This window comes from Neoarius graeffei, chromosome 3, assembly GCF_027579695.1.
Source record: "Neoarius graeffei isolate fNeoGra1 chromosome 3, fNeoGra1.pri, whole genome shotgun sequence".
Classification (NCBI taxonomy): Eukaryota; Metazoa; Chordata; class Actinopteri; order Siluriformes; family Ariidae; genus Neoarius; species Neoarius graeffei.
Window position 1 is genome coordinate 101854006 of NC_083571.1, and position 12815 is coordinate 101866820.

General features: G+C 40.6%; 2 protein-coding genes across 2 annotated transcripts in view; both read right to left on the reverse strand.

The window, feature by feature from the left end:
• Positions 1-12815, reverse strand: part of fkbp3 (FKBP prolyl isomerase 3) — a 123167-nt gene that overhangs the window by 11068 nt on the left and 99284 nt on the right. The gene's annotated exons all lie outside the window — the stretch shown is intronic.
• Positions 3303-6125, reverse strand: arf6a (ADP-ribosylation factor 6a). Its single transcript, XM_060917793.1, has 2 exons — positions 5811-6125; positions 3303-5661 (listed from the first exon to the last, which is right to left on the reverse strand). The coding sequence occupies exon 2, from the start codon at positions 5033-5035 to the stop codon at positions 4508-4510; it is 528 nt and encodes a 175-aa protein (XP_060773776.1). The 5' UTR covers positions 5036-5661; positions 5811-6125; the 3' UTR covers positions 3303-4507.

Sequence of the window (12815 nt, forward strand, 5' to 3'; positions counted from 1 at the left end):
GCTTGGAGGAATTTTAGTCCATTCCTCCGTACAGAACAGCTTCAACTCTGGGATGTTGGTGGGTTTCCTCACATGAACTGCTCGCTTCAGGTCCTTCCAGAACATTTCGATTGGATTAAGGTCAGGACTTTGACTTGGCCATTCCAAAACATTAACTTTATTCTTCTTTAACCATTCTTTGGTAGAACGACTTGTGTGCTTAGGGTCGCTGTCTTGCTGCATGACCCACCTTCTCTTGAGATTCAGTTCATGGACAGATGTCCTGATGTTTTCCTTTAGAATTTACTGGTATAATTCAGAATTCATTGTTCCATCAATGATGGCAAGCCATCCTGGCCCAGATACAGCAAAACAGGCCCAAACCATGATACTACCACCACCATGTTTCACAGATGGGATAAGGTTCTTATACTGGAATGCAGTGTTTTCCTTTCTCCAAACATAACGCTTCTCATTTAAACCAAAAATTTCTATTTTGGTCTCATCCATCCACAAAACATTTTTCCAATAGCCATCTGGCTTGTCTATGTGATCTTTAGCAAACTGCAGACGAGCAACGGCTTTTTCTTTGCAGCCCTGCCATGCACACCATTGTTGTTCAGTGTTCTCATGAACATTAGCCAATGTGAGAGAGGCCTTCAGTTGCTTAGAAGTTACCCTGGGGTCCTTTGTGACCTCGCCGACTATTACACGCCTTGCTCTTGGAGTGATCTTTGTTGGTCGACCACTCCTGGGGAGGGTAACAGTGGTCTTGAATTTCCTCCATTTGTACACAATCTGTCTGACTGTGGATTGATGGAGTCCAAACTCTTTAGAGATGGTTTTGTAACCTTTTCCAGCTTGATGAGCATCAACAACGCTTTTTCTGAGGTCCTCAGAAATCTCCTTTGTTCATCCCATGATACACTTCCACAAACATGTGTTGTGAAGATCAGACTTTGATAGATCCCTGTTCTTTAAATAAAACAGGGTGCCCACTCACACCTGATTGTCGTCCCATTGATTGAAAACACCTGACTCTAATTTCACCTTCAAATTAACTGCTAATCCTAGAGGTTCACATACTTTTGCCACTCACAGATATGTAATATTGGACCATTTTCCTCAATAAATAAATTACCAAATATAATATTTTTGTCAGTACAGTACAGATATGTACGAGAAGTTTATGGTTGTTAGGAGCTGATAAACATGTGGATAGTGTCAACAATATTTAATTAGGTCAGGGGTTTCTAACACTAGAAATGAAAAGAATTTAAATACGATGAAATTTCAATGAACTCAAAGTTTACATTATTTATAGCCCTACTTGTTTCTGAGTTTTGGATTGAACCTATTCAATTCAAGGGACCGGTCAAGCAGGTTAATAAGTATATGAGCTCAATGCTGCATATAATAGCTTTGATAAGGATTACTATTTCTTTAATAATCAAAAACGACACTGACCTCCGGCTATGGTTCACCGATCAACGTGAGGTTCTTAAAGCGGTCGTCACTTTGAGAAGTACGGGCCTAAAAATGACCTTGGACAAAAAAACAGAACTGAGCGCAGAGACGGATAAACGAGTACCTTACATGTTTCCTTGTAGCTTTATGCACAAACAACACTAACACCAACAACGTGGCACAGAGCTCAGTAGTACATATGGAATGACCTTGTTCACATTAGGAGTAACATGCTTATTTGATTTGTTTAGGAATTTATTAACCCAGCATCGGCCGAGTGTCCTTCATCTTGATTGCGATCTGGCTGTCACAGCTCTTTCAACACAGCAACAGGTCAAACTCCACAGCAGCTTCCACTTAACAAATATGTTCAGTGATACACAGCTTTGGCTTGACATTCCCTTACTACAGTCCTAGAGCTGTAGACTGTATGTGAGGTCACCAGTTCAGAGACTAATATAATCCAATAAACACGACAGACCTGGGTATTTCATGTTAATGTGTCACATCACACTCTTTTAATAAAAAGTACTGGTTGAAAATTATCTTAAATTTTAACTACACTATAAGCAGTTAAGTCATAGACAAGATAGCACTCATAACATCGTTTGGAGGATGAGGTCATCTAGTCTTCACAGTTTTTCTTCTAGTTACTCTCAAATTGGTCGGAGTAGTTTACTATTAAACGCAAAATGTTTATAAGAACTAAAAGCTTATCTTTGGTCTGAACACCAAAAATAGCGTATAACCTACAAACACAAAACATTCTATACATCAAAAGTATGTTTAATAACAAAAGCTAGCGAGATCATAATCTGACGTTTCGACATCACGGACATCATCATCAGAGTAAAATAACCAGTGTTTAAGGTGCTCAAGAGTCAGTTCAAGTTTTTATAAAGTCCCAAGAGAGTACCTCATGTATGAAATCTGATTGGATCTGAAATTTATTTTGGCTTTTTTGCTTGGATGAGCAACATCTCATAAATCAAAACAGTCCAGGTTTTTTTTTTTTTTTTGCGAACTGACTCTTGAACACTGGTTATTTTACTCTGATGTCGAAACGTCAGATTATGATCTCGCTAGCTTTAATTATTATTAAATGCATCACAAAAGTTGTCTTAATTCAGGCACAAAAGTATATATCCCTACATTTTCAGGTATCTTAATACATATTTTATACCTTTCTCTGTCTACATAACATTAAACCTGAGCATTCATTTTATGCATATAGATATAATTTGACCTTTTTTTTTTAATCCCGAACAAGCAATGAGATTCAAACCTGGCGCATATACACTAATGAACTGTTGAGGTAAATCAAAATGCAGTGCTAAAATCCAGGATAACCAGCATTATTACAAAACTTTAGAATCCTAAGAATACATAAATTTTATGACATTTCTCATTTAGATATTAAGGAGTTGGTTAAGTTAAAAAAAAGCCTGAAGTCATTCATGAAACATTCATTTTATGAGACGTGGTATGAAAAGGCTTTGAAATTGAACACTGAAAATTGAGATATTAGTGCGTGTGAATATCATTTAAAAAAAATTATGCAACTGAATAACAGCTGAACTGATTAACTTTGGGGGGGGTTTAATTTGCTAAACGAAGCAAGAGATCATCATGTAGTATATAGGATTCTGAGGTTATGATGAAACAGTCCTTCTACAGAAGTACAACAGAAGAGCTCAGTGAAATAAAACGGGCCAAGACCGACCTAATACTGAGACCATTTTCTTCTTATTTTACTTAAATAGCTTCTGGGAATCTTGAGTTTAATTAAAAAAAAAAAAAAACCAACCACAATTCTATACTGACAACGTCAAGAAGGTACAATTTCATTGTTGAACTGGAATATGATTTTTTTTATTATTATTTTCTCTTCAGCATAACAAATTGCTCTAAATAATACAACAAACAACTTATTGTAATTTATCCAAACAAAAATAAGCTTCTCTGGCTGCATCATGCAGCTGATGGGTATTTTATTTGCAGATCAGAATCCAGAGCACCATGAAAGATCCAGGTGACTAAAGGTAGTAGGTTTAGTAAACACTTTTCAGGACACAAGGTCAGAACAGAAATGCTGAACTGCTCACTTCAGCGAGCGGCCCTTGTACTTGTTCCCTCACTGACACCATTACAGGCATCGCTCCCTCTGTGACTCCTGCCCAGCTCAGTCATGTTGGCTCATCTCTTGTGAAACACATTTTGTGCTTCCCAAGAAAACAGAAAAAAAAAAAAAGCCAAACAATTTAATACTCATTTACAGTGGAACCGCCACCCACTCAGAGAGAGACCAAACATTAAGAAAAAAAGCCATAAAGCACAGTTGTGTTCGAAAATGTGATATGTATCCAAAGTTTTCATGAACATGGAGTTGCCAAAACAAGACGTCACATTTTCCTGTTTGAACTCCTTGCACTCAAAAAGACTGGTTTCACTTTTTTTTTTTTTTTTTAACATTTCTGGATTCTTGTGACATGATGACGAATGAACAAAATCAGTGTTATGATGCCATTCTAGGACAGATAACATATCTGGGAAGAAAGAAACCTTGGAGAGAGTGAGTGTGTGTGAGAGAGAGAAGGGTGGGTGGCACTCCCACTACATTCATGGGCAAAATCTGGCTTCAATGAACGCAAAATGCAAGCAGAATACCAAAATTAAGAATGGTGCTGGAGTTAAAAGAAAAAAAAAAAGTGACCAAAAAGAAATCTTAATGAGAGCAAAAGAAACCTCCATATTTCCAAAAGAATACTTTTATGTAATATTCAAAGACAATAAGTGGCATTTGAATGCAATATTATAATAGTGCCAGAAAGCAAACTTAAGAGCCAGCCAAAAGGATTGGTACATAATATAAAAGAAAACTGTTACAGGCCATGAAAACAAAAAACAGGATAAGAAAATTTCTTTTTGCAAGAGGAATTGTGTGTTAAATGCTTCCATTTTATATTTTTTTTTCTTGCTCATTTTACTTTTTTTTTCTTCTTTTTTTTTTTAATCTATCTATCTATTTCTCTTGCACCGACCAATCCAACTGAGCAGTGCATTAAGATTTGTAATTTGAAGTGAGCCAGGTCAGGCCCTCATATAGTCCGTCACCAGTGGTAGCGCACGAAGGTTGCACATACCAATTCCTGTCTCGGATGCGGGTCAAACCAAGCTTCTCTTGGATCTCGTGCGGTTTCATTGCATCAGGCAGATCTTGCTTGTTAGCAAATATCAAGATGATGGCGTCCCTCATCTCACGGTCGCTGATGATCCGGTGCAGCTCCTGTCTGGCCTCGTCGATGCGATCTCTGTCAGCACAGTCCACCACGAAGATGAGCCCCTGCGTACCTGTATAGTAGTGCCGCCAAAGCGGTCGGATCTTATCCTGACCTCCGACGTCCCACACGTTAAACTTGACGTTCTTATACGTGACCGTTTCCACGTTGAAGCCTACGGTTGGAATAGTGGTAACCGACTGTCCCAGTTTGAGTTTGTAAAGGATGGTCGTCTTACCGGCCGCGTCAAGTCCAAGCATCAATATTCTCATCTCTTTGTTTCCAAAGATCTTTGAAAGCATTTTCCCCATCTTGTTGGTTGTGCATATATTATTATGTTTACTACAAAGGAAAAGATTTTTTTTTTTTTGGTAACGTACCTTTGGCTATGTGCTACTTCAGATTTTGGCGTAACAAAACTATTGCTTCAACAAAAAGTAGAACTTCGGAGCTAGATCAACCTGCATGTGTACTTTTGAGGAATGAAGGATACTGAAACCCCAAGTTAAGAGAAGAAGAAGAGGCAGACAGGGTGTGGATAAGCAGCCTTCCTGAACCTGTCTGGCTGTCCTGGTGGCTCAATATGTTCTGAAAGACAGGTCCATTAGAGAGCGAAAAAAAAAAGCCACTTATTAGCTCTTAAGACTGCTCCAGTGAACAGTGTAAGAACTCCTGTAGTTCTGTGTGTCTTAGACTTGAGAGAACACAGCGGCCCACAGCAGCTCCTTCCGACTTCCGAGTTGTGTGCTCGGTTGAACTACTCGGCACATTCAAGCGCCTGGGATTCCCTTCAAGACTTCATGGTGTCCGTAGTGGTCTGAACGGCGTAGCAGCAAACTGGAACCCGTACAAGCAGCGAGCGGAAAGGAAAGGAAAGAAAAGAAAACTCCAAAGGTCATTGATTCATCCGAGTTTCCGTTCTCGGTGTCCTTTCTCCCTGAAACACAAGAGCGGTTGAGAAAAGGGAGGGGTAACAAACCAAACAGGGACAACTTTAATCAGCCGCTCCGGCGCCGACTTTCCACTTAAACACGGAAATTTTTACAAAACCTCGATTCGGAGTCGAACAGAAAAACATCACATTACCTTTTAACCGACTCCTCAGGATCCGTTATCCCTTTTTCTCTCTCTCCCTCCCTCTCTCTGTCGCTCTCTCTCTCTCTCTTCAGTCCCTCAGCCGCTCTGTGTTACCGGAAAAGGTGCGGACCTGCTTCACCCGCCACTTCCTCTCAAGCGCTCGTGCGCTACGCCATTTAGCACTCGCGCGCTGGAAGGCTCGTGCACAAGCCTAGCTGCGGTTGAATAAAAATGGCCGCCATTCACTTTCTTCACATCGTCCTGAGGGGAAATTATAATTAAAAAAAATAATAAAATATATATATTAAGATCCTCAAACGTGTACTTGAAATACCGATTTCATAAATCACGTGACTCTTTTTTTTTTTTTTTTTAAAGCAGCGATACCACAGTTTCCAACCTACCAGAGCAAACCAGCTCAGTGGCGTCAGTGGAGGGAGGGGGCGAGGCTTAATGACGTCACGTCATTTTTAAATAATGCCTCGAGAAACAATTGGGACATTATTAACTCAAAAGCTGGAGTCTATCCCAGCTGACTACAGGTCATCGCAGGGAGGGCTGACACATAGACACACAACCATTCACACTCACATTTACGGTCAATTTAGAGTTAAAGGCCCGGTCCCACTGCACTTACGCTACGTTCACACTGCAAGGCTTAATGCTCAATTCCGATTTTTTTGTGAAATCCGATTTTTTTGTGAGGTCGTTCACATTAACAAATATATGCGACTTGTATGTGATCCTCAGTATGAACGAAAAGCGACCTAAAAGGCTACGTTCACACTGCAGGCTGAAGTGACTCAAATCCGATTTTTTCGCCCATATGTGACCTGTATCCGATCTTTTATTGACAATCTGAACGACACAGATCCGATTTTTTCAAATCCGACCCAGGCCGTTTGGATATGTGGTCCTAATTCCGATCCCTATCCGCTCTTTTCATATGCGACTTCAGTCTGAACCGCCAGGTCGCATTCATCCGACTTACACGTCATCAGCAAGCCACAAACGTCACTATTCTGCGCTGAAGTAGGCGGCGGGTCTCTCAAAAAAAGTTACAACAACATGGCGCATAATCACGGGCGCAGATAGAGGGTGGGATTCGTCCCACCCAGATTTAAATTCACCTCGTTCGGTCCCCCCCACTTATAGGGAGGAAAAAATGTCTATGCTGTCTTTCTTTGCATAAGGCAAACCTCACGGAAAAATCAAAAGACTAATTACCATTCGGTTTATTGAGGTGCACAGCAGTGTATACATAGTTGCAACAACTCACATAAAACAAAGACTGATATTCGGTTGGTTGAGCTGCGCAGACTGCACAGGTTGCGAGCTCGAGCTTGGTTGCTATGGTTACTAACAACAAGTTTGACAGGCATATCGGGGTTGGTTTGCTGGCAGCTTTGTCCCCCCCCCAGTTTTTTGTCCCTCCCAGTTCAAAAAACGTATCTGCGCCCCTGCGCATGACATCAATGTGAGGGACGCTTTGGGCTGTGAAGGTTCTGAATCTTCTCAATGGAAGGACGCAGAGGTTAGGGAGCTGATTTCCATTTGGGGGGATGCAGCTATTCAAGCTAGATTGGATGGGTCATACCGCAACCGGGCGGTTTTACTTCCGTAAACACTGGCCATGCTCACTGCGTGTGACGTCGTCATATCCTGCAATGTGCATGCGGAACACTTTTAGGTCGCTTTTCGTTCATACTGAGGATCACATACAAGTCGCATATATTTGTTAATGTGAACGACCTCACAAAAAAATCGGATTTCACAAAAAAATCGGAATTGAGCATTAAGCCTTGCAGTGTGAACGTAGCGATAGACACACAACCATTCACACTCACATTTACGGTCAATTTAGAGTTAAAGGCCCGGTCCCACTGCACTTACGCTACGTTCACACTGCAAGGCTTAATGCTCAATTCCGATTTTTTTGTGAAATCCGATTTTTTTGTGAGGTCGTTCACATTAACAAATATATGCGACTTGTATGTGATCCTCGGTATGAACGAAAAGCGACCTAAAAGTGTTCCGCATGCGCATTGCAGGATACGACGACGTCACACGCAGTGAGCATGGCCAGTGTTTACGGAAGTAAAACTGCCCGGTTGCGGTATGACCCATCCAATCTAGCTTGAATAGCTGCATCCCCCCAAATGGAAATCAGCTCCCTAACCTCTGCGTCCTTCCATTGAGAAGATTCAGAACCTTCACAGCCCGAAGCGTCCCTCGCATTGATGTCATGCGCAGGGGCGCAGATACGTTTTTTGAACTGGGGGGGACAAAGCTGCCAGCAAACCAACCCCAACCCCGATATGCCTGTCAAACTCGTTGTGGGTTACCATAGCAACCAAGCTCGAGCTCGCAACCTGTGCAGTCTGCGCAGCTCAACCAACCGAATATCAGTCTTTGTTTTATGTGAGTTGTTGCAACTATGTATACACTGCTGTGCACCTCAATAAACCAAATGGTAATTAGTCTTTTGATTTTTCCGTGAGGTTTGCCTTATGCAAAGAAAGACAGCATAGACGTTTTTTCCTCCCTATAAGTGGGGGGGACCGAGCGAGGTGAATTTAAATCTGGGTGGGACGAGTCCCACCCTCTATCTGCGCCCGTGATTATGCGCCATGTTGTTGTAACTTTTTTTGAGAGACCCGCCGCCTACTTCAGTGCAGAATAGTGACGTTTGTGGCTTGTTGATGACGTGTAAGTCGGATGAATGCGACCTGGCGGTTCAGACTGAAGTCGCATATGAAAAGAGCGGATAGGAATTGGAATTAGGACCACATATCCAAACGGCCTGGGTCGGATTTGAAAAAATCAGATCTGTGTCGTTCATATTGTCAACTAGACAGGGACACTCTAACGAGTGCAAACCCCGCCTTTTCCCTATTAAAATACATTGGGCGAAAATTTCGAAGTTCTGCCATGACCTTGACCTTTGACCTTTGACCTCCAAAATTTAATGGTTTCCTTCCTGGGTGATTGGCAACACGTACAAAATTTGGTCCAAATCGATCCATTGGTTCTTGAGATATCTTGCAGACAGACAGACAGACAGACAGATACACACACACACAGACTGACGCAGGTGAAAATAATAACCCCTCCGACTACTGTCGGCGGGGTTAATAAAAGATCGGATACAGGTCACATATGGGCGAAAAGATCGGATTTGAGTCACTTCAGCCTGCAGTGTGAACGTAGCCTTATGGATGCAAAGAGGATGTAAAACGTAAAAAAACCCTTACGAAAATCTACCATGGTTTACTATGGTTTTACCATGGTTTTTATGTAGTAACCATGATTCTACCATGGTATCTCATGGTTATTCTAAGTACTATGAACCAACCATATATTACTATGGTTCATCCATGGTAGTAACCATGGTTCTACTATGGTATTTCATGGTGATTCTAAGTACTATGAACCAATCATAGTATTACTGTGGTTTATCCATAGTACTGCAGTAGCTGTGGTAGCATCATAGTTGTATGTGTAATAGGTCATAGTAACTACGAAATTAGTTTAAAAAGGGATAGTATGGTTTTTAAAAGGATGCACTAACTGTAGTATTACCATGCTTTCGTCCAACAGTCAATGCTGTAGAGAAGGATCTCGATTAACAGCCCAGATACATTAACATTTTCTTAGAACCTAAAAATTTAAGTGAACATTGAGGTAAAATGCACCATGGTTTTCATGGTTACCCAAAAAAACCATGAAAACCATGAATAACTATAAACCATGGTAAAAACCATGGTTAGTTTTCATAGTAAAACCATGGTTAATTTTCGTAAGGGAATCTTTGCCATCCGTTGGAAAACGCTATGCATCCGTTGTGTACTCATTGCATACGTGCTTCATACGCTCTATCCATCGAGCATCCGTCCACTGTGATTTCATCCGCGCAAAAAGTTTTGAGCTGCACAAAACTTTTAGAACGGATGAACTTTCCGCCGTGTACGATGTAAATCCGCGACATATACGAGCAACAAACGTTCTATGTCCGTTATCATCCGTTAAACGTCTGCTGTATCCTCTCTGCATCCTCTGGGCATCCTCGCAACTCACATCCGCTGCAGCTGAAAACGGAAAGAGGGAGGAAAGATAAGGTACATGAAACGTCTATTCATCGTTAGTAGCACGGAAATAGAAAGGATGTAAGCGTATGCATCTCGTATATAAAGTATTCAAAACGGACAAAGCGTTTATATCTGGGATGTATATCGTATATTTAGGATGTCTGGAGTATGTCTAGAGTATGTAGAAGGACACCTAGCGCAGTGAACGGTCTGCATCCGATATACATCCGCGCAACATCCCCTTTGTTTCCGTTAGGCATACGTGATGCATCCCCTTCATCCGCTATGCATCCGCTCTTTCTGCTATGCGTCCGCTTCTCAGTTATCACCGGTAACCCCTTCGGAGCTGTCATCCACTTCCATCCGCTTTCATCCGCTAGGCTTCCTATGAACATGCGTTTAACATCCCCGCTATATACTACCCACGTCCGTTCTTTTCCGTTCTGTTTTCGCAAATTTTCGCCAATTTTGTCCATTTCTGGAGCGGATGAAAACGGATAGAGCCACCCCCGAAATTTTGCTTGTCCGCTGTGTCCTTTTTGCATACGTTTTGTGTCCATCGGCCATTGGGACCGGGCCTTAACCTAAGGCTGGGCAGACACTGTGCGATTTTTTCAATCGCGGTATTTAGCTGCTGCTCACACTGTACGAGTGAATCGCAGGGGTAAACAGCACGCAGCTTACGATTCCTGTTCTCACACTATACGATCCGATGCTCAGATGCGATCTGACTGCTCACACTGTACTTCCATACTTCCAGATTCTTGTATCCGGAACATACCTGTCAACCCTCCCGTTTTTCCCAGGAAATCCCTTATTTTGACTTATTTCCCGCTGTCTTCCCGTTTTTTTTATTTTCCCGAAAATATCCCGTATTTTGACATTATATAAAAGTCCCGTATTTTCACAATATAAAAAAGTCGGTAGGTCCAGAATTCATGACGCGCCTCTGACAGGAGTTTACAGCAGGAAGTCGGGCCATGAATTCACGTCCCCGCCCTCTCAGGCATCAGTAATTACAGAACTACGTCCGGAGGCGAGGCTGAACAAGTGATTAGGTCCAGTGTTGCCAGAACTTACCCATTTTAAATCACTCTTGGTTTAATATTTTATATTACTCTCTATCTATCTATCTATCTATCTATCTATCTATCTATCTATCTATCTATCTATCTATCTATCTATCTATCTATCTAGTGTTCCGAGGCCATGATTATGGTAAAACCATAATAAATTGCAATGGAATTGAATTTATTGACTGGTTATATAATGACCTTTCTTATTTTAACATAAGATACGTATTTTAGCCCTTAATTTGGGAAATAACTGGTACCACTGAAAGCAAATAAAAATAAATGTATAGTTTATTCACAAATGCACTCTATACGAAAATCTACCATGGTTTACTTTGGTTTTACCATGGTTTTTATGTAGTAACCATGATTCTACCATGGTATCTCATGGTTATTCTAAGTACTATGAACCAACCATAGTATTACTATGGTTCATCCATGGTAGTAACCATGGATCTACTATGGTATTTCATGGTAATTCTAAGTACTATGAACCAACCATAGCATTACTGTGGTTTATCCATAGTACTGCAGTAGCTGTGGTAGCATCATAGTTGTATGTGTAATAGGTCATAGTAACTACGAAATTAGTTTAAAAAGGGATAGTATGGTTTTTAAAAGGATGCACTAACTGTAGTATTACCATGCTTTCGTCCAACAGTCAATGCTGTAGAGAAGGATCTCGATTAACAGCCCAGATACATTAACATTTACTTAGAACCTAAAAATTTAAGTGAACGTTGAGGTAAAATGCACCATGGTTTTCATGGTTACCCAAAAACCCATGAAAACCATGAATAACTATAAACCATGGTAAAACCATGGTTAGTTTTCATAGTAAAGCCATGGTTAAACTCAATATGCTTATGGTTCCCTTACGAAAAGTAAGGGAACCATAAGCATATTGAGTTTGGGTCTTGGCTATCACCAACATGCACCAGAGTACAGGAAATCACAAATACTAGATAGAAAATTGCCCCCCATTCAACTACACACCCACTTTTGGTGAAGGGTATGACTTTCCGAAATTTTCCCTTATTTTGAGTTAAAAATCTGGGAAATATCCCTTTTTTTCAAACCTCAAAGTTGACAGGTATGATCCGGAACTGCAACGTGAATAGTGTTATGACGTTCGCGAACGAACCGATTCTTTTGAACGGCTCCTAGGCATGAACGATGAGAACCGAGTCTCGAGCTGGGGGAGCCGTTCTTTCTGTCGTTCTTTTTCTGTACTGTGTTTCAGATAGTTTATAATGTTGTTGTGTGATATTAATGATAATATTGTGGGAAAACTACTTTGCACGGACGTTCATTTAATTTATTCTATCGTCATTTTGTTTGTTCTATTTTTGTGTATTTTATTTATTTATCTGTTTGTCTAGTTGTATCTATTTTGTATCTCAGACTTAAATATTTTTGTAAAACAAGTGCTTTTCTATAAAATATTCTTGCGTTCTTGATAACTATGTTCTTGAGTGGGTTCTTTTTTTTTTTTTTACCAATGAACCAATCTAATCTCCTTCCTGTTTTAAAACAGCATCAAAGTGCACAACCAAATATAGCTTCTAGAATTTCTGTAAAGCTAGCTCTTCTGAACATTAGATCACTTTTAAACAAGTCATTTTTAATTAATGATCTTATTTGTAAACACAATCTTGATTTTTTGCTTCTAACTGAAACCTGGCTGGATCAAGCAAATAGTGCTACCACCCTTATCGAAGCAGCTCCCCCAAATTTTAATTTTTTGAATGTTACCCGACAAGGGAAAGGTGGAGGGATCGCAAATATATTCAAAGTCTCTTTTCAATGTAAACAATCCTCACTTGGTGATTTTACGTCCTTTGAACACTTAT